This window comes from Vidua chalybeata, chromosome 10, assembly GCF_026979565.1.
Source record: "Vidua chalybeata isolate OUT-0048 chromosome 10, bVidCha1 merged haplotype, whole genome shotgun sequence".
In the NCBI taxonomy this organism is placed as follows: Eukaryota; Metazoa; Chordata; class Aves; order Passeriformes; family Viduidae; genus Vidua; species Vidua chalybeata.
This window is the reverse complement of record NC_071539.1, coordinates 19,219,515-19,240,866: the sequence shown is the minus strand read 5'-3', so window position 1 is coordinate 19,240,866 and position 21,352 is coordinate 19,219,515. Positions and strand designations below refer to the sequence as shown.

At 43.2% G+C, this 21,352-nt stretch overlaps 1 protein-coding gene across 3 annotated transcripts in view; it reads left to right on the top strand.

Moving 5' to 3' along the window:
• The first annotated feature begins 334 nt into the window (after positions 1-334).
• The window catches only part of MYO7B (myosin VIIB), a 48,241-nt gene continuing 27,223 nt past the window's right edge, over positions 335-21,352 (top strand). The window contains exons 1-21 of one of the 3 annotated variants that reach the window (XM_053952050.1): positions 335-354; positions 1,618-1,731; positions 2,318-2,470; positions 3,683-3,867; positions 4,714-4,835; positions 5,525-5,667; positions 5,761-5,874; positions 7,520-7,673; positions 8,612-8,688; positions 8,996-9,115; positions 9,334-9,476; positions 10,886-11,096; positions 12,621-12,756; positions 12,993-13,153; positions 15,433-15,570; positions 16,547-16,699; positions 17,254-17,352; positions 17,895-17,989; positions 19,106-19,190; positions 20,378-20,524; positions 21,203-21,304. In XM_053952050.1, coding sequence (XP_053808025.1) covers positions 337-354; positions 1,618-1,731; positions 2,318-2,470; positions 3,683-3,867; positions 4,714-4,835; positions 5,525-5,667; positions 5,761-5,874; positions 7,520-7,673; positions 8,612-8,688; positions 8,996-9,115; positions 9,334-9,476; positions 10,886-11,096; positions 12,621-12,756; positions 12,993-13,153; positions 15,433-15,570; positions 16,547-16,699; positions 17,254-17,352; positions 17,895-17,989; positions 19,106-19,190; positions 20,378-20,524; positions 21,203-21,304 — 2,670 coding nt within the window. In that variant the 5' untranslated portion in view covers positions 335-336. Of the gene's footprint in view, positions 355-1,617; positions 1,732-2,317; positions 2,471-3,682; positions 3,868-4,713; positions 4,836-5,524; positions 5,668-5,760; positions 5,875-7,519; positions 7,674-8,611; positions 8,689-8,995; positions 9,116-9,333; positions 9,477-10,885; positions 11,097-12,620; positions 12,757-12,992; positions 13,154-13,799; positions 13,839-15,432; positions 15,571-16,546; positions 16,700-17,253; positions 17,353-17,894; positions 17,990-19,105; positions 19,191-20,377; positions 20,597-21,202; positions 21,305-21,352 lie in introns of all 3 variants that reach the window. The other 2 variants (XM_053952049.1, XM_053952051.1) reach the window with 2 other exon arrangements.

Below are 21,352 nucleotides of genomic sequence, written 5' to 3'. Positions count from 1 at the left end.
CAGACAATAATTGTGCCTAGCACTTGACTGAGAGAATTATTTGGTATGAAAATGTGCACAGTGAAATCTTTAGGGCTGAGAGCATCTCCAGTGTTATGTGGTAGAACTCAGAGCAGCACCCCAGTGCTGCAGGTTCTTTGCTTTTTGTAGATGGTGTAATTGTTTCTACATTGGTTCTATTTTACTATGATCTCTTCTGCTTTAACAAAATTATTTTAAGACATTTTGATGTTATTTTTTTGCAAGGAAACCCTGCTGTCTGTTCTCATCAAAGCCCTTTTCTGATCTAACATTATGTTTTTGGCATGCAGGTTGCATACAGTGACCTGAAACATAATGGTGGTTTTCAGAAAGGTAAGTCCTACTCTTTGCTCTGATTGACGGATTAGCCTGAGGCCCAAAGAGGAGGAAAATTACCTTACCATCATGATTCAATCAAAAGAAAGTTGCAATAACCCAGTATCAACAAGGTATAAACAATTTCAGCCTAGACTAGAGAAGCAGAGGTGTCTTGCCTTACCAGGCCATCCTCTTGTTGAGCAGGTGACCTCTGTCACAAGGTGTGGCACTAAAACTACACAAGTTACCTTTGAAGTTTTATTTAACACAAATAAGAGCTGTTAGTCTGTAACATTCTTCATAATCTTGTGCAGTGTTTATGGATGCTTAAAATTGGTTGTTTGGTTTTAAATGTAAGCCACAAAGTATTTTGAGAGGAAAAAGAAATTTTTTCAATGTTTTTTTTCATTGTTTCAATGTAAAAACATTGAAACTATGACAATCGGTGCTGTGGTGTGTAACAAAAGTTGTATATGACAAGACACAGCTAGAAAGTCCACTGATCTATAACTCTGTTCAGTTTTTATTCCATCTTTCTGTTTGAATTTGTATTAGGGACTGGAGCAAGATAAGGTGTTCCCGAGAGCCTGGAGTAGGGAAGTATAACCAGGACACTGGTACAGGCAACACCAAGATGTTGCTTATTCCTAGGAAAGGGCAGCTGTGTCTCACCCCTTTCTCCAGGCACAGCAGAGCAGGTTCTTGCTTGCTCTGCAGAGGTGCCAGATGTTGATAAGCCTCTACCTATGTGAAGAGAGGAACTGGGCTGGATAAAGAATGTTGGTCGGTTTTTTCATGAGAGAGATCGTGCATGCACTCACATTTCAGCTATAGCAGGAAAAATATATATCTAAAATTTCCCTTTATATTTCTCTTTCCTGGTAAAGTCTATGTTCTCAAGAATCTCTTCTGAGAAAGTATCATAGCTCATGTGAGGCTGCCAAGCCAGTTCCCCAGCATTCACTATGTCCCCAGCCAGCCTCTGAGAGGTACTGGAGCTGCATTGTTGCTGTCCTTGGAAAAAGTGTTGCCTCATTTCCTCTTGTGAGACAGCTGGGTTTGATGACCTGTCCAAAGTCATGTTCCAGATCAGCTGTGGAGATGGGAGTAGAATTCAGAGGTCTGTAAATGTACTGCCTGCAAGCAGTAAGAACTTACTCAGTTAAACACTGTTAAAGAAATCAAATAACTAAAAAAGGAAGACCAAGAGGTGTTTGCCTGTGAGCTACATGGCATCAAGTATGTCACTGTACTTGACAGTAGCTTTTTTCTCCCCAGGGTGATCATGTGTGGCTGGACACTCAACCAAACAGTGAATTTAATGTCCCTATTGGGGCAGTTGTGAAGGAATCTGACTCAGGACGGATCTTGCTGGAGGATGATGAAGGCAAGGTGGGCTATGCTATAAACTTCTGTAAAAGATGAACATAAAATGTAAAAGTACAAAGTACAAAAGAAGGCCCTATTGGGTCAGACCAAAGCTCCATCTATCCAGGTAGTCTGACTTTGATATAGGTAGGATATACTGGAAGAAAGGCTATAGAAATAAGGCAAGTATAGGATGGTCACCTGATATCTCCAGGACTGAGCATTAGGAAGATTCAGAGCTTTATAAGATAGAGGTTATATCTACATGGTTAGGAAAAGGAAATGGATGGGCTCCAATCTCTAAATTTGGTGAAACTTTAGGTGGAAACATCATCCCACTGGAATCAGTTCATCCCTACCTTATACAATGTTCTGCCTGTGATGACAGAGTTACACTCTGAACAGTGTTAAAATTGGTTCAGAACCCACCTGAATGGCTTCATTCAGTGTTTTAAACCAGTTAATTCCTGTAGGCCAGTCACCTGTGTGTTAGAACATGCTTGCTTGAGCATGTATTATGCTGAAGCTTACTCTAGTCTAACCCAGCTCTCCTTTGTTTGCTCCTGAGCCACAGCATGACACGTTAAAGTCTGTGCCTTGCCTTTGTCAGGAGCACTGGATCACGGCTCGGAATATGCACATGGTGCACCTGATGCACCCTTCCTCCGTCCAGGGGGTAGAGGACATGATCCGCCTCGGGGATCTCCATGAAGCTGGCATGGTGCACAACCTCCTCATCCGACATCAGGAGCACAAAATCTATGTGAGTGCCACAGTCACTTCCAGGAACAGCCAGGTCACTTCCAGGTCACTTCCAGGAACGGCTTCTACACTTGAGCAGCCTGTGAGCCTTTCACACATGGGGCCCTCTGACTTTAATGACTGAGGGTGCCAAGGAGACACAACACAGTTTTTCTCTTCTTTCACTCAAGTACTTTGTCTGTGAAGAAGAGAGCTACCAGCAGCCCCTCAGTCACAGTGCTGGCACAGGTAGTGACTCCACTTACTTTCTCCCAGAGCAATCATTGCCACCAGCCACTGACAGTGAACTAAATCCAGCCCATGTTACAGCTCACTGCTGCTATTACCTGGAGGATCAGCCTAACTAGTATGCAGTGACATGATTTCAACTGTCTCCCAGTCCAAGCCAACATTTACTTGATTTTGATGTAATAAGATGGCTAATGAATAAATTTGGATATTTTGTCCATTACAGGTTTTATCTGGAACCTGGAAATTTGGCATTTTTATTTTCTTTTTCCTTAGTTTCCAGTTTGTAATGTTATAATTAATATTCATGTTTTCCCATGCTTTGCCTCCCATATTATATACAGTACTAGAAAGAAGCTGCCTCTTAAACCATAGGTGTGATGATATTTAGTGTAAAAAATGACTGATTTTATATATCCTACAGTTACAACTAACAAGGTGTGTGTATAGACCTGTTATATTAAACTCTAGCGGCCTACATTTGTTTAATGTAGTTTTCAAACCATATTATTGCCTTGTATCTCCACAGCTTTCAACAGCCTCCTTCATTTCACTGGTGGTGCTGTTTACAAATGTTTCTAAATCGCTGTATGAATAGCACAACTGTAAATTGGTCCATTAGCAAAGTTCAGCTACATCTGCACTAGAATACAAAAGCAGCTTAACAAAACACTGCAAAACCCCTTATGATAGCACCAACGTGCCAGGTCAAAGTGGACTTCTGTGTACTTCAGCTTGAGACAGAGGACTGAGCTGCCATTTAGCAAGGAGATCACACCTAGCATTCTTCCTTGGGCAAACCCCTCCTTATCTTGGGATGTGTACCAGCAGCTGATAGTGAGGAACTGGGCTCTCAGCCTCACCCAAGTGCTATGATCTCCTAGGCTTCCCTCCTGCTTCTGTTTAGATTTATACTGCAAGTGGCTTTGGTTGTATTCTTGTTTGCAGGTTTGCTGTAGCAATAATCCTCACAACTGTTTTCCAGACTTACACAGGATCAATCCTTGTAGCAGTGAATCCATACCAGCTGCTGCCCCTCTACACGGTGGATCAGATCAGACTCTACTGTAACAAGAGGATTGGAGAGCTTCCACCTCATGTCTTTGCCATTGCAGATAATTGTTACTTCAATATGAAGAGGAATAAGAGAGACCAGTGCTGTGTGATCAGGTGAATGGACTCAGAGAGGACAAATAGCAGAAACCAAGTCTGGCATGGTTTGGGGCATCTTGTGGACACAGGTGGACACAGGAAGGTCTCCAGACCTTCCAAATGGAAGGGCACAGATGAAACTAGAGACAACAGGAAGGAAATATTTTCTTCCCTGCTCCTTCTTTTTCAGTTAGGACTGCAAAAGGTAAAACGTAAGCAAAGGACTTCTGAAGCCCATTGTTTTCTCTCAGAATCTTTGCATGTGGTTGTACATTCTGTACGTGGTCACTACATACAGAAACATAACACCTGAGTGTGTGTGATGTAGGGCTATCTTTTACCTTGGAGACAGGATATTTTGTTACATGTATTTTCCAAGGCTAGACATTTCCTCAAGAGAAATAACCTCTGCTAACCCAAAGGTGGATGGAAAATTTCTTCCTCCTATAAAGAATCCAGTTTCTGTTTGTCATCAATGTGAAGAAGCAGATAGTCTCATTGCAATAGCATATGATTATAGCTGAGCCAACTCAGCTATGTGCTAACACTAGCATTGACAAACTGGTAGTGCAATAAAGAAGAAAAGCAAGTGGTCATTTAATTTGTACAGGTACAGAATGTCTTCCCTGGATCTGCTTGTTTTTAATTAGTGGGAGAATTTAGTTCTCAGCCTAAATCTGAGAAACAACTTAAATTTGAGTAGATAAGATGATGAAAGACTCAAATTTTCCAGCCCTCTATGAAAGACAGTCTGATCTGCCATTCACAGGGTAAATTCAAGTGGGATTGTTTTTTTTGTAACTTGGTCTGCCACGTTACCAAAAAAAGAAAGGAAGCCTGTAATGATCTTATTTCTTACTGCAGTGGAGAATCTGGTGCTGGTAAAACCGAAAGTACAAAGCTAATACTACAGTTTCTGGCAGCTGTCAGTGGCCAGCATTCCTGGATAGAGCAGCAAATCCTAGAGGCCAACCCCATTCTGGAAGGTGGGTTACTTAGCAAACATGGCTGATTTACCACATTTGTCTCAGGATAAAATGAATCAGAAACAGATCCTTGAACCATTGTATCTGCTTAACTGGTAACCCCCCTGAAACACTGATGATGCACTGTAGATGTTCTCTATACTTTTCTGCCCTGTTCCCATGCAGTCCACAGCAGCTTTGCTCTCACACTGTAGGATGAGTTGTTGCCTCTGTAGTATATACACCCTGGAACTGCCAGGAGCACAAGAGTCATTGGGATTGCAGAGCCCAAGGCAAAGCCCCCTGGTTTGGCATTTGCCCTAGACAGTGACAAAGTGACTGGCCAAGCATAGCTGTATCTGTAGGGGAGCTCCCTGAGACACCCATCTTTCTCTGCACAGGGATCAAGATGTTCTCAGTAAATCATTCTGGAGGTCTTCAGACTTGCCCAGATCTCTTGGCTGGCCAGATATGGACCACATTTGGATCATTTGAACATGTCTTTTAGGACCCAATTTTCTGGGTGCACAGTATGCCTGCCCCTCTCTTCAGGAGACAGACTCAGACAAGACATTCTCCAGTGCTTCTCAGCACTGTCATTTGGAACACAATGTGTAAAATACTAGCAGTAAAGTAGAAGGGGAAAAAAACAGGCTTGATGTTCACGAACTGCAATAATACAGATACTATCTCTGTCCCTTGCCCATCAGCTTTTGGAAATGCCAAGACAATTCGAAATGACAATTCAAGCCGCTTTGGGAAATACATTGATATTCACTTCAACCAAAATGGTGTGATAGAAGGAGCCCGGATAGAACAGTTTCTCCTGGAGAAGTCCCGGGTTTGCCGGCAGGTGAGGGCACTGGCAGGTGTATGTTCTGCCTGTTCTTGTGTTAGAAGCTTATCCTGACAAGGCAGTCCCTTGGACTATTTCTTTTATTTTTAGGCTCCAGAGGAGAGGAACTATCACATCTTCTACTGCATGCTAATGGGGATGAATACAGAGCAGAAAAAGATGCTGAATCTGGGCACTGCTTCAGAGTACACTTATCTCACTATGGTAATAATCTCTGCTTTATTCTCCATTATGCCTCTGCCATTTGCTTCTTCCATCAAGCAATTGCAATCACTAGGAGCTGCAGATGGTAGTTACCAAATATGAACAGTCCTTCCCTTAGAGTACCAGAAGCAGTAATACCAAAAATGCTGTGAGCATCAGTTTCAGACACTTACTGTATTGTCCACCAGTGGGAAGCAGCTTGCGGCAGGTCAAAGCTTTCTGTCAAAGTCAGACCTAAGAAACATAAAGGACATCTTAAAACAGAATGTGGACAACATCCCCCACTTCCACAGACACCCAGATTTCAAAGGAATGCAAGGGATCTCATGCCAGGGAGAACAGTAATCACATATGTGTATCTTAGAGGAAAATTATTAAGAATCCTAGTTCTTATATCTAAAAAATCTTATATATATAATGCAGGCAGCTGGCATTCAGTGTAACCTCCCATGTTTGATGCTAATGATCATGAGTTACGATGCCATTGTGGCAGAAGTGGGATCTTCATAGGTGAGGTTGTGGAAATTGCTAATTGAGTGATTTAGGACATGAAAGCCATCATGAAAATCCTATCCTTTAGCCTGTGTATATACCTCATATTAAATATGCCAGCTGGTTAGATTTGGGCTGTTCTACAGCTGTGGAAAGAATGTGTTTAAGTCCTTCCTCTACTGAAGTTAGATGAGCTGGGCATCTATTTTCTAGGAAATGAAAACAAGTCTGTTTCTGGAGTCTCAAAAGCAAAACCATTAAAGTTGTGGAGGTTTTTCAAATGTAATGTTTTCAAAATGGCAGTGATCTTGCAGCAAAACTGATGAGTGCAATTAGTGGAATTAGCCCATTGGCTATTCCATAAAAAGGCTCCTGGGTCAGTAGTAGGGCACTGTGATACCGAAATAGGAGGATTTGATTAAAGGAGAACATATCCATGGTTTTGTAAAGGTCAGCTCTTGGTACAAGCTGGCATGTTTACATGCTGTAAACTGAAATGTCTAGGAATATTTCATTTTTGTGATTTTCACACTATATTGTCAGAAATGGCAAGGGTAAAAAAGGCATTTCCCCATCTCCATTATGGCTGAAAATAGTTTCTCTTAGCAGCAGCATCCTAGGACCTGCTGTGCAAGCTTTGATGGACATGCTTCTGATGCTGCTTTGGATGCTTCCATTTGCCTTCCACTAGGACTTAATATTTTTATTTTGAGATCTGCCTTCTACTACTTATCCAACCTTCTTTGGTTTGGGACGAGGGCTCTTAATTTTCCATTGACAAGGCAGAGAGAGGAAACCAAAGAAACAGGCATGGCCTTGTAAATGTAGGTAACCTTGTCAAAGCTTCCTGTCCTTCTATGCTCCAGAGCAGCCTTCCCATCAACTTCTCCTTTTGGCTTCCCCAGTATTCAGTCTAGCCCTGGAGAAATGCATTATTGAGCCCTCTGTTAATGCGTTCTTTTTGAGAGAAAAGATGAAGGAAGTTACAATCATGGGAGGAGGATATAGAATGTCTAAATAGGCTTTTACTTTGCATCCTTGTGGACTCACAGGATAGCCACCCTGTGTACAAAGGCTTGTCAGTCTGCACGTGCTTTCTTCCTTGTCTGGGTAGCAGGAGGATCTTCCTTACCTGTTGGTGTGGTACTTGCAGGGTAACTGCATGTCCTGTGACAGCCGGAATGACGCCAAGGATTATGCCCACATCCGCTCGGCCATGAAGATCCTCATGTTCTCAGACTCTGAGCACTGGGACATCAGCAAGCTGCTGGCTGCGATCCTGCACCTAGGGAATGTAGAGTTCCAAGGTAAATTCAGCATTGCCTGTGCTTACCTTTCCTCAGACTTGATGGTAAAGGTACTTCCCTTGGGTGCTTCCTGCTTCCACCTGCACAGATTAGGTTGTGCTGCTCTGACCTGTACTAACAGGTGAACAGAGTTGGAAGGGCAGGCAGAAAAGCACCATGAAATTCTGATTTGTGACTCCACTGCCATGTGATTTAAAAAACAGCATCTTATTATTATTTTGTCACACTGTCAGGTCTTCATGGTTGTAAACAGGCCCTTATCACACAAACTGAAACAATAGAGTATAATGCCATCTTATATTTGCTGATTGTTGTTCTACACAGGCCAGAGGACACAGGAGTGATGTTTGCCTTGGACATAATAGCAGTCATCCTCCTGCTTAAGTCTGCTGAACACTCACCTGCACAGGTGCACTTCTGGAATGGACAGGCACAGTGTGACAGTGTGACCCACCAGCACATGCCAGAAGCTTTCACATTTTAGAAAAGAGCTCCTTGCTTTGTGATACTGCAGGCCCAATACAGAGATGCCAGCTGGATTCTTTGGATTAATGCTGACTACTAAAATTAGGGATTTCTTTTATTCCTCTTTGTTGTCTAAATTTCCCACAAGTCAGATACACAGGAAAAACATTTCCAGAAACACATTTTCTGGAGTCAGATATCACTTCCTCAGATCCCCAAAGATTACTATTTTAAATGAATAACCTTATCAGTTTGGCTGCTGTTTTTAGCCTGACGTTCTAGGCATGACAGAGCCCTGTAGATCTCAGGATCCAGGTGAAATCAGGACCTTCATTGGTAAATTCACCAAACTTGTCAGTTTCAAATGAGAACTGAGTACCTTGCCACATTCCACGTGTTATGGGGTCACAGAAATACAGCTACATTAACAACAGTGATGGTTCCCCCTGAGACTGGCTGTTTCTTCCTTGCAGCGGCTGTGTACGACAACCTGGACTGCTCTGATGTGATAGACTCTCCACACTTCTCCATTGCCACCAAATTGCTCGAGGTAATGGACTCTCATCTTCTCCTGCTGGTTCTTCCTTCTCCCTTGTCCCATGAGCACGCTGGCAGAGCACATCTCTGGAGATAATGTAGGAATGAACATTCAACAGGCATGTTGCCTCTGTCCTGCTGACACTCCAGTCATGCTGTTGCAGATGTCTCTCCAAGCTGGGAGGATTTTAAATGGGACAGCAAGTTGCCAGTGGATGCTGCTAGACAAGCAGTTTGTCACAGTCCTCCTCCTGACACAAACTTTGCTGGATTTCCTTTGTTCACCTGGAATGACCAGGTTACCATGACTGTTTCTCCAGGTGGACTCGAGTGAACTCCAGAACAGCCTCACAAACCTCTCCATCATTGTCCGAGGAGAAAGCGTGTCCAGGCCTCTGAATGTGGTTCAAGCTGCCAATGGGAGGGATGCCTTTGTGAAGGTACTGGTGCTCACAGCTTCCCTGTTTAAAGACTGGGGATGCTTTCAGAGTTGTCTTTCTTCCTGGCTGAGGAGCCCCATGTGATAAACATTGACCCAGGGGTTCCAGGCCCTTGCAGTTCTCAGGCATAGCTTGACAGCACAATAGCAAGCAGTAAGTTATATCCAAAGTCTCTAATGATGGGCTCTAATTCCTCTTTAATTTTTTTTTTTTCTCAGGGTATATATGGACGGATTTTCTTGTGGATCGTGAACAAAATCAACTCAGCCATTTTCAACCCAGCTTCTCAGAAACCTAAAGACAGACATCAATCCATTGGACTGCTGGACATTTTTGGGTTTGAAAACTTCAGCAACAACAGGTAGGAAACTCCAGATGCAATGCAATAGGAAGCTGAAAAACAGCTGATATAAAGGGAAAGAATGAAAAAAACAAAGAAACACATGCTTTTTCATCATCATCCTGATTCTCAGAAAAATAGTGAAAATTCCATTACTGGATTTTCCCAGTTTTGATCATGCAGATTCCATTTTTCTTCAGTCTTGATTATATTTCTGCCTCCTTCCCCAGCCTTAACTTTAGTGCAGGTATTGCACATGTCTGTTCCAGAACCAGAGGAATTTTCTATAGGGAGATTGCTATGGAGCTATTATGGCAGGCTGCCACTATGTGAGGATGTAGTATATCCCTGTGTCTCTGTACCAAACTTTCCTGTTCCATAGCATTTTACAATATCTCTTAGGATACATTTGACATATAGTACATTTGACATACAAAGGAGACTGTGTTGTGTTTCCCATTTCAGCTCATGCTTACATTTTTCTCAGTGTTCTACCATTTTAGTTTGGGTTTCTTTTGGTTGTTTTTTTTGTTGCAGTTGTTGTTGGTTTTGGGTTTTTGTTTGTTTGTGGGTTTTGCTTGGTTGGTTTTTTGGGTTTTAGCTTTTTTTTTTTTTTTTTTTTTTTTCTGCTTCATTTCTTTACTCCTAAGGGCAGGTCAGCAAAGTTCCTGGTCAGCACATCATTGTGTCACTGCCTGTCACTGCTGTGTCTTCCACTGGTGTTTCCATTCCCAAAGCAGCATTTCTGTTTGCCCTTCTCTCTGGGGGGAGGGGTAGCAGCCCTCAATTTGTCAGGTACCATCAGTTCTCCACAAACCATCAGCACGTACTCTGCAGTACTCTGCAGTCTCTGCAATTCATTTCAACTGATGCCTCTTGCCTTCAGCAGGATAATGTTCCTCAGTGACTTTTGGAACAGAATCTGGGATCTCTACAGTCTGTCTTCTGTCTTTTGTGTTCTCTCCTGTTATTTTGTGCTGTTCCCAAGATCTGCAGTGCCCATGGGTCCTCACTGTGGTGAGCACCCCAGAGACACACACAGTGTGTCACAGCAAGTACGCAGTAATGATACTCAGGTGCAGCATAAAGTGCAAGCAGAAACATGTCACATGCTCATAAGTCAAGCAATTTTCACAGTTACATATTCCCATTTATCTCTGGAGTTTCTTGAAACACATAAAAAATCTTTTCTTGCCTACTCAGCAACATTCAGTCATCCGCTGGGTCATTGCTGCTGGTCTCTGCCACAGCAGAAAATGCCTCCCTTGGATTGCTAAGATTGGCGATGTGCAGCGATGGCAGTCACCAGCACTGTGGAATATGGCAGTGGTGTATCTGGAATGCATTTATTGCAGAGGCTAAACAAGTAGCAGAGAGCACTGCAGCACTGGCCAAAGATGACCATGGGCTTTCATCTTGTTCTTCCCCAGCTTTGAGCAGCTGTGCATTAATATTGCAAATGAGCACCTTCAGCAGTTCTTTGTGCACCATGTCTTCAAGCTGGAGCAAGAGGAATACCTTGCAGAGCACATTGCCTGGAACAACATTGATTTCACTGATAACCACCAGGCTCTGGAAGTCATTGCACTCAAGCCCATGAATATCATCTCCCTCATTGATGAAGAGAGCAGGTTCCCAAAGGTAAATTTCTGGTTTCACTCATAATGCCTGGCTTTGCATACAGCTCACAGGTAACACTTGGGTTTAGCCACACAAAAGTGCAAAAGTGGCCTTCAGATACATTAGGAGAGGCAATATCTTCTCCCCATAGATGTTTCTTTCAAATTAGCTCACTACACAACTGCTTCATTCTCTAATGGAATGTGCTCTTCCTAGTGCCTTGCTGTTGAAACTCTTACCGCTGTTCCAGACAGAGAAGGAAGGAGTCCCAACCATTTTACAAGGGCTTCTTGGGAAATCTTTGAAATTGTTTATTGTTTGAGTATTGTTCTGCTGTTGGTCTGGGCTGCAGCTTGCTCTTTCTTCCCCTTGCTGACACTTAATTGAGCAATGTCACCATTGTGAGGAACTGAAGGGGAACTACAGGCCTGGCAGCTAGCCTTGGTGCCAGGGAAGGTCATAAACAGATCATTTTGAAAACCATCACAGAGCAGGTACAGAGCAATAAGTTGATCAGGTCCAGTCAGCAAGGGCCCTGCTTGACTAACCTGAACTCCTTCCATGACAAGGTGACCTGCTTAGTGCATGAGGGAAAGCCTGTGGCTGTTGTCTGCCATGATTCTGTGATTCTGTGAAATGTTATCCTGCAAAGGCCAGTCAGAAGAGCAGAGATGAAAGTAGCATCTGACCTCAGTCATCCCTGTAGAGCATTTTCATAGGCTGCAGAGCATGGTGAGGCTAAACTGGAGTGTTGGTGCAGGAATCAGATGACAATGGTCCAGAAAAGCAAGCCCCCGCCTCAGCTCATTTGTAGTCCTTCAGGTAACTATTTGAGAGGATCATGTACAGGCAGAGAGCTTTCCCCTTTCTTCCCCAAGAAGAGGGTGGTCCCACAGATCAAGAAAGCACCTCTTCCATGATTCCCAGAGCACGTGACTTCTGAGAGCAAAGCCCCCACTGCCTCGGGTGCAGGTGAGTGCAGAGAGCTCGCATGGCCCATGAGGGGATGGCATCATGATGGCACCCCTTGAAGAGAAGCACCCAGCTGACTGCCTAGCCTCTGGAACTCATGGTCTGGCCATGCTGACTGGGATCTGCTCAGGGATTTGTCCAGGGATCTCTGAGTCTTGCACCAGCTGGGGAATGCAAGAAGAACTGTGCCTGCCCAGGAGAAGGAGGAGGCATCCCTTACAGCTTCCTGGGTAGGAGAGTGTGAGAAGGTTGGTGGGGGGCTTTGCTTGTAAGGTCCAAAAATCTGGTAAACTCTCAGCCCAGCTGGTGATGTTAGTAATGTTATGGGGGCTTGTGTACAGCCCTAGAACATCAGGCCCTGTGCTTGATATTGTATTCTGTCATGATGCTTGAGACAGGGGTCTGTGTAAAAGGGAGGATACTTTTGGCACTTTCTCCAGATCTACTACACACATAAGGGCAGAATTTGAGCTTTTGTTTTCTCTAAGCACCACTTCTGTTTGTTTGCTGAGCACAGGCCAGTGCTGGGGACAATCTGCTTAACCATCCGTTTTTACCTCTATTTGTTTCTAGGGCACAGATGCCACCATGCTAGTCAAAATCAATTCCCTCCATGGTAAAAGTAAAGTCTACATCCCACCTAAGAGTGTCCATGATACCAAGTTTGGCATCAACCACTTTGCTGGGGTTGTCTTTTACGAATCAAAAGGTGAGCCTATCTCTGCTGGATACAGAGGGTGAAGGGAAGAGCATGACCTGCCCTTGGATGCATGATGGATGTGTGGCTCTCCAGGGCAGTGTTGATCTGAAGTTGATCAGGAGATCAGAAGGATTACTTTAAACCAATCTGCAAGTTACTGGAAATAAAGTGGATTTTAGGTAGACAGTGGTGTTAGAGCCAGCAGGCTGCCAAGGTGACAGGCTAATATTGTTTCCATCCTATAGATTTCCTGGAGAAAAATCGTGACACACTGAGTGCTAATGTAATGCAAGTGGTCCATTCCTCCAAAAACAAATTCCTGAGAGAGATTTTCCAGGTGGAAACAACCCCACATATTCTGGGACGTGGGACCATTCGGCATCTTGGATCTGATCAGGTCTACAAGGTTGGTTTACTGGCACTGTCTTGCAGAAACAACTAATTTCTCCTGCCTTCCATAAAGCTCTGGCTGTTCTTGATCTCCTCTTTCTTTTGCACTGTCTCTGCAAATCCCTGTCTCTTTCATTCAAATTGTTTCTGCCAAGGGGGCTGCAGGAAAAGTCAGGGTCTGGCATTCATGCTGTAAACAAGTGCAATGTCAGCCCTTTCTCCCAGGTGTGCACCCTGGACATCTGTGTAGCCATGCCTGCAGGCTGTTTCAGAACCACAAGTCCTGATGCCTCCCCACATGTTGTCTCCGACTGGATGTGTCACTGTGTGACAAAAAACTGTGTGATGGGTCATTATCACAGACTCCACTGAGCCTGTTGTGTCTGTGCCTAGTAAAAATAAGTGTGAAGTGCAGTGGACTACAAAAGTGTGAGGCACAGTTCAGGTTCTCTGTCCTGCTCCAACTTCCAATACCTTGATTTCTGAACATTTAGCTATGTAGTGTCACCAGTATGTGAAGGTACTTTTGCTTTTGCTTGTTTACATCTCTGAGTTTTCCTGTCAGGATACAGAACAATCAGCTTGCTATCTTACCTGTTATGTGTCTATTCTCCTGGCATTGTTTTCTGATCTTGTCCTTTCTTCCTCTGTCTTTGTCCCAGTGTGGCTTTTTGCTGTCCAGAACACCTGGCCACGGACAGGTAAACATCCTGGGGCAAAGAATGTCAGAAGTGGTATAAACAGCAGATAACTTGCTTAACATCTCTTAAATGCTATGAATACCTCCAGATTAAATAGCAGGTGTATTTACATTGCCCTAATGCTCTAACGGGCCTTGTCCCTATAAATAAGGCTGTGTTATTGAAAAAAAAGTACAGTAGTATCTCAAGAAAGGAAATACAAATGTGGGCTACCCCATGTCAGAATGCACAGAAATTAGCTGTTGATGTTCAAATAAATGGGACCACCATTGGGAAGCCTAAGAAGCAGGCTACAGAAAAGAATTATGAATGATGTGCCAGAAAACACTTTTTTGTCCTGAGTTTTGTTAGAGTTCCTTTTCTGACACACCACAACAGAAAAGTCACCATTAACTCCACAACAAATTCAGCTTTAACAATGTCGCATGTGTGAGATCATGAGGGCATGGACCTTGGCCTTGTGTGGCCATCCCACTGATGGTACAGCAGAAAGGCCTCTGAGGCCTGAGAGTGAAAATCAGTAAAATACATATATGTTGTTATTATACCTACTTTGGGTGCTTGCTAACCCTAAGATGCATCAGAGCTGCAATGAGAAATTCCCAGGAGCTGTTTTCAAAAGACACGAATGATTGATCACTGGAGGGCAGCCTTGCCCTGTAGCTAAAGCAGAGGGTGGAAATCTGAGTATTCAAAAGGGCACTTTAGAAGTAAGAACAGCAGGATGAGGTACCCTAAAGATCACAGAAGTAAGGGAGAGCCACTGGACTTTAAATTATTTACTTTGAAAAAATTCCAAGAACCCACAACAGACCAAACCCCCCAAACAAACTAACAAACAAACAGGCCGTGTTGTGCTGCAATGATCAGCTCATTGCCTGTATGTAAAAGGCCAGTGGAGTACTTTTGTTTAGTGGAATCTGTACTCTTGTCACTGTAATTTAATGTGCCCATACTGAGATGTAGAAACTTAGGACTAATGTGATGATTTGTGTGAAAAAGACAGGTGGAATTGTGCTGTCAGAGAGGCTGAGAAAGTCTGGAGTGCCTCATAGTTTATACTCCAGTAAAAGTTTGCCTTTTCACTGCTTACTGTAGTATTAATGAGCAAGGTGATCAGCCATCCTAATCCCTAAGGAATGGGCTGTTCTGGATCTTTAGCATTCCTAGCTATGATGGCAGCAAAATATCTGGCTTGGAGTTTATTCCTGCATTGGGAGTGGCTGTTTCTCACCAAGCTTTCAGGCACACTCCCACAAATCACAGCTTGGCACCCTGGCCCAGCACTAAACACAGCCTTGGTTGGAACAGACAGGTACATGTGGGCTCCTGTGGGTGGAATTACTTCCACCACAACCACCCCTGCTGCTAGAACTTAGTGCCCAACTAGGTGAAAGCACTTAGTGAGGGGTTTCTTTACAAGAATAAAGACAAATTAATAAGGTGCAGATGGCCAGTGTAGCTCCCATGTAGGTAAATAATTTTTTTTCTGGTGCTTGTGTGATACTGTTACATTGTACAAAAATACAAAGGTTTATTAATTAGCCTCTGAGAGTGAATGATGTTGCAGTCAGCATGTGCTTTCTCTTCCCAGGGCTTGGATACCACCAAGCGGCTCTCAACACTGGGAGGACAGTTCAAGCAGTCCCTGGAAAAACTAATGAAAATCCTTGAGCAGTGCCAGCCATACTTCATCCGCTGCATCAAGCCAAATGACTCCAAGAAACCACTGGTAATGTTCTAACAGTACAGAGTCTTACCTTTGGTAAAGTTTGTAATGAGAAAAGGCTCTCAGTTTCTGTGTAACATTTTATAGTTGTACTTGGCTGCTTCCAAGAATAGATGGAGTACAGGGTATTCTTGCAATAAACATAATAGGAGGATATAGCATGGTTAATTTACAAAAGCATCTCAAAAAAACACCATAGAGTAATGGATAGCAAAAAAACACACAGGTGTATTCCTGAGTAGAGTTACAGACGCCTTTTCGGTAAAGATAAAGACAAATCTGAAAAATCTGTAGCCCCTCAACACAGGAACAAACAAAAATCATTAGGCTCAACAGTGCTCATAGTATGAAATAGCCTGAGAGAGAATAGGAGAGCTGTGGGAGTTTGTGAGAGGGGTTATTTGGCTTAATCTGACATACCATCCATTTGTCATTAGGATGTGTGGCTGGGACTTGGGGGATTTTGACCTGGTTCTACTGTAAAACCTTGTATGGTGTTGGTCAAGTGATTTAAAAATTTTTGAAGCACTGCATGTGGCTTAGTGAGCCAATTTTTAAACTCAGAAAAGATTAAACAATAATAAGAAGAAAAGAGCAGCATGCCTGCTGTGCTTTGCATGCTATGCCCAAAGGCCTAAGTTGCTAATGCATCTATTCACACCTACAAAATTATATGATCAATTCACTGTTCATCTGAAATTGCAGGACAAAAAATGGTAGAATGAAAAATGGTAGCCAGACTGAAGTTAACAGACTGATTTTACTGCTGACATACACAAAATTGAAGACCCTTTGGGGTGACTTGTTTATGCTTGAAATGAATTAATTTAGTGCATGGAAGAAAATTACAATTTAAAAAAGCACAGTAGGCCAATTGGAGGCCCTCTGAGGCTGGAGGTTAATAGACATGTTCTGAGGGATACTGCACGTGTACCTTTTATCAGTGCTAAGTCTCCTCCTTGTCTGCTTTCCCCTTCAGTTGTTTGATCGGGAGCTATGTATCAAACAGCTGCGATATTCAGGGATGATGGAGACCATTCAGATCAGGAAAGCTGGGTACCCCGTTCGCTACAGCTTTGAGGAGTTCTTCGAGAGATACAGAGTTCTTCTGCCATGGTCTCTTCGACAAAAGGTGTGCAAGCAAAAACACGGTTTGAGGCTAATCTAACTTTTCCTTATGAGGCTTTAGTCTTTCCCACAGCAGGAAGTTCTTGAATGACTGCTGCCAGAGTTGAGAGAGCTGTCAGCACAGAAGAAGTCATCACAGGGACTGTTATCATAGTAATTATAGCTAAATAGTTAAATATTCCCTTCGACCTTAGCTGAAAACACAGTTGCTTTGAAGTCCAGCTGTCCTTGGCCTGCTTCTCACAGACATCCTAGGCAGGGTACCAGCCCCATTCCCATTGCCCTCAGATGTTTTTTTTCTGTGATCACACATTTCTCAGGTCTCTGATGTCCTCCTCACACCTTGACTCTGGAATGTTTAGTCATGCAATCATGTTCCTCCTCTTCCTGACCATGTGAGCTGAACCACTTTCATTCATTGTACTGTCAGCCCAGAGGTCTGCAAGACCTCATCTGTTCCTGCTCTTCACCCTTTGGAATGCAGGGCAATAGATCCTTGCATAGTACTTGCTGTGTTTCACAGCCAAGCCCTAACATCATGATGCTTTTGCACATCAGCTGAAGAATGATACTCGACAGAGCTGCATCAGCATCTCCGAAGCAGTGCTGGGCAAGGATGAAAGCTGGCAAGTTGGAAGGACCAAGATTTTCCTTAAAGTAAGTAAAAAGGACAGTTTATTGTCTTTTCTCATGAAAAACTGGATGCTTCACAGTACAGCTTGGCCTGCTTGTGCAAGAGTAGCAACCAAGGAGGACTGGGTTGTCTTACAAACTCTCTCTTGAATCTGAGGGTGGATCTTTGTTTTTGAAAGCCAGATGATTCAATGGAGACAGTTTGGTGTAGGAGAGGCTGATCCTTTTTCTGTGCTACAGCGCTGCAGCTGAAACAGCACAGTGCAATGTATTGGAGCATAAAAAAGAACAGGATGCCAGTGCACTATTGCAGAGGACACCTTGCCTGTAGCATACCCCTAGTTGAAAACAGTCTTGCTGCAGGCAGATTCTTGCTTGTTGGTGGTTATATCTAGATCAAGTCTGGTCAGGTGGTGTGCACTCTTCCTACTGCAGTCCCATAAATGCATTTTAGTTGCATTATGCTACATCATACTGATTTTGGGCCTCTTTCTGATCATATGTCCCATTTCCAGAGGTTGTAGGTATGTCTGCTAAGCTGGCATATCCACATTTTCTTTTAACAGGATCATCATGACACTGTATTGGAGCTGCAACGCCAAAATATACTCACAGATAAGGTACTTCTTATCCAGAAGGTGATGAGAGGATTGAAGGACAGGTCAGTGATCTTACAGAAGGGAATTTGCTTTATTTTGAAGTAGCTAATCTTTGTGGTGCAGCTTAACACACTCCATGCTGCATTTTGAGTGCAAAATGTATCAGGCTATACCTTCCACCAGCCTAAATTTCATGCTCATCATGTAATAATGCACAGTGTATCTATGCAGATGTTGGACAAAGATTTGTTTTGGCTCAGTTTTGTTATTTTTGTGATGTTTTTCAAAATGCGGGGCTGTGGCATGTATGAAAAGGAAGGTTTGAAAGGATGACTTGCTCTTAATATTTTCAGTAAACAGTAGACATCTGGAAAGCAGGAAATCCCCATGGAATCTGTGTCCTTCTCAGAACTACAAGAATTCTCTTATTTAGGATGCTTCTTTGATACAAGACGTTGATAAGAATCAGATGGAAATTAACTAGTCCTTCTGTTTGCCAAAGATGCCTAATTCTTGCATTGTGTCTGGTTTAGTTTGAAGTATCTTCAGAAGTGAAATTTAGTTGCTGTCAAAAAATGTTTGTCCTCATTAAATGCTTTACATCATGATTTGTACTCATGGATCTTGTATCCCCTCAATCAGAACCATTATATAGGACTGAGTCTTGGTTTGGTTTAGAAATACTCTTGACCATAGTGAAGGAAGAACTAAAAAACATTACACAAATGCCCCAAATCTTCCCTCTTTTCTTTTTCAGACTCTGCCTGCTATCCAACACAGTATCCAAACCAAAAGGCTCACCTTGCTTTTACTTTTAACCCATCAGAGCTATGTGCTGCCTTTTTCAGCTGCAGTGTGAGAGTTTGTACCATGGGAGGTTCATCTTGCTCAGATGGGCTCCTCGTCCTGGCAGCAAAACAGAGAGAAAGAGGTTACTAGATGGGGAAGTTAACTTGTCCAGTCTTGATGTCAGGGGTTTTCAGTTCTTACAGAGCTCTCTGACCACAGCAATTAACTTGGTCTGTAGTTGCTATGAGTATTTTTGCAGCAAACAAGGCTGACATCAGACTGTGGACATCGCATAAAAGAGAAAAAAAAGCCACCTTATTCTCCACTACTATCATAAGAAACAACAGAAATAACCTATTGTTTGTCACCTCATATGTCTGTCTGCATAGGAAGCAGTTCCTGAAACAGAGGAGGTCTGCTGTAGCCATTCAGTCAGCCTGGAGAGGCTACTGCTGCCGGAAGGAATTCAGAATGGTAAGATGAAGTTGTATCAATGAATATATATTTGTGTGTGTGTGTTTATATATTGTGCCCTGCCAGACTGAGTGGTATATTAGGAATCAAGATATTCTCAACTGAAGGGAGAATAGACAAGATGAGAGGGTGTAAAGGAAGGTATAAAGTCCAAGGAGGGCTCTGGGACCTCTCAGGCCTTGCTGAACCTGAGACATTTCTGCTTTTTGGTGAAATAGGAACCCAACTCACCTTTGGTAGGCCTGGCTCCAGAGACCTGACATATAAGTGGTCCCACACTTTTTATAGCCAGAAACACAAGCCTAGCCTTTGTGCATCACCACCACACTATGAGCAAAGTGTCTTCCACAACTGGAAAACTGCAGGAAAACTGGGAATTTGTAAAAGAATTACCAGAAAAGTCATTATATCAATCTCACATTATTAAAAATGTTGCCGGGGGAGGTTCAGATTCAGATTAGATATTAGGAAAAAAATTTCACTGAAAGAGTGGTCAAGCACTGGAATAAGTTGCCCAGGCTGGTGGTGGAGTCACCATCTTGGCACGTGTTGAAGAGACATCTGAATGTGGCACCTGTGGCTATGGTTTAGGGGTAGTTATGATGATGCTGGGTTGACAACTGGAGTAGATAATTTTGAAGGTCTCTTCCAACCTTGATGATTCTGTGTGATTTTGTGTGAAAACAACTAACTGATCTTCTATAAATGGTGCATTTTCTGGATGAGGAAAACTAGGGACACTCACAGATTATGTATTTGTGTGGCAGGGATTATTATTATTATTACTGTTGTTATTATTATTATTATATCCCATAGATCCCATTTGAGATGGGACGGAGAAACTGCCAGTTTTAGTCAGAAACATTCAGTGATGCAATTCCTGTCTGTTTGTTTCCATTCTCCTGGCTTCATTTCTGCTCTGTTCCTTCTCTTGTCCTAATCCCATGCTACCATTGTCAGTTTCTGGAGCCACTCCCTAGAACAGATCCCCAAATAACTCTATATACTAATTTTAAAGGCCTATTACTGGTAGAAAACAAAGCATAAAGGGCAATATTACATTACCCACTTCCAGTGTCTTTATCCAGTTACCAAATGTTGTTGTCTTCTACTCATCCCAACTTACATCCCAGCCTGTCCCGATGGTTTGGAACCGTAATGAGTTCTTCTTTCTGCACCACGCACAGGCGCTGCTGGGCTTCGGGCGCCTGCAGGCGCTGTACCGCAGCCGGCAGCTGGCTCAGCAGTACGAGGCCACGCGGGCTCGGATCGTCAGCTTCCAGGCCCTGTGCCGCGGGTTCCTGCTGCGTCAGAAGCTGGCAGAGCAGAAGAAAGCTGCGTGTGTCATACAGGCATATGCAAGGGGCATGCTCGCTCGCCAGACCTACCAGAGGATAAAGAGGGAGGTAATGCTCACAGATACCTTGTGAACACATTGCTTCTATGGAATTCCAATAGAGATTTTATCACCAGCAAGTGTTGCCTTAACATAGCATTGGGTGTGGATATTCATTTTGGGGTATTTTATTTTGAACTCTTGCCAAGTATAAAAGCAGATGTTAAGCAGATTGATCTTGTTTACATTTGCTTTATGTGATCATTATCATGGATCAAAACTTCACTGATACAGCTGCAGTGGCTGTGACAGAAGGGAGAAAAGATAAGATATGTGTGTATCAGCCAGTCCTGCAAGGGGAGATTAATTTCTACAGCAAGGTGGCACTCAGGGACTGCCAGAAGGGAATCCAAATGCAGTGTGTCTTGGTAGGTGCTGCCCTTGTCAGTCTATAGCACATGAGAGGCCTCTCCCTGATTTCCTTTCTGTACTAATGTTGTACAAACAGGACTAAGCCAGTTTGCAGATTTCTACCTATGGACTGTTCCCTAAAATGTCAGATCTTGAACTAAGACTCTGTTGGGACAAAGTCCTGGTGTGGACAGTTTGTTAAAAGCAGAAGGGAGTTGGTTTAGCAGTTGTACAAACAGTCACAGAATAGTCCTGTTGTCCACAGAACAAGCTGGAAGCCAGAAATATCCACTTGAAAGAAGAAAAGCATCTCATCCAAGCCCTGGGACCACTGAAAGGAAGGGAAGAAGCTATGAGATTACAAAAGGTAGGTATGCTGGTGGAGGAACACTGGCCAGCATTACCCAGCTCACAC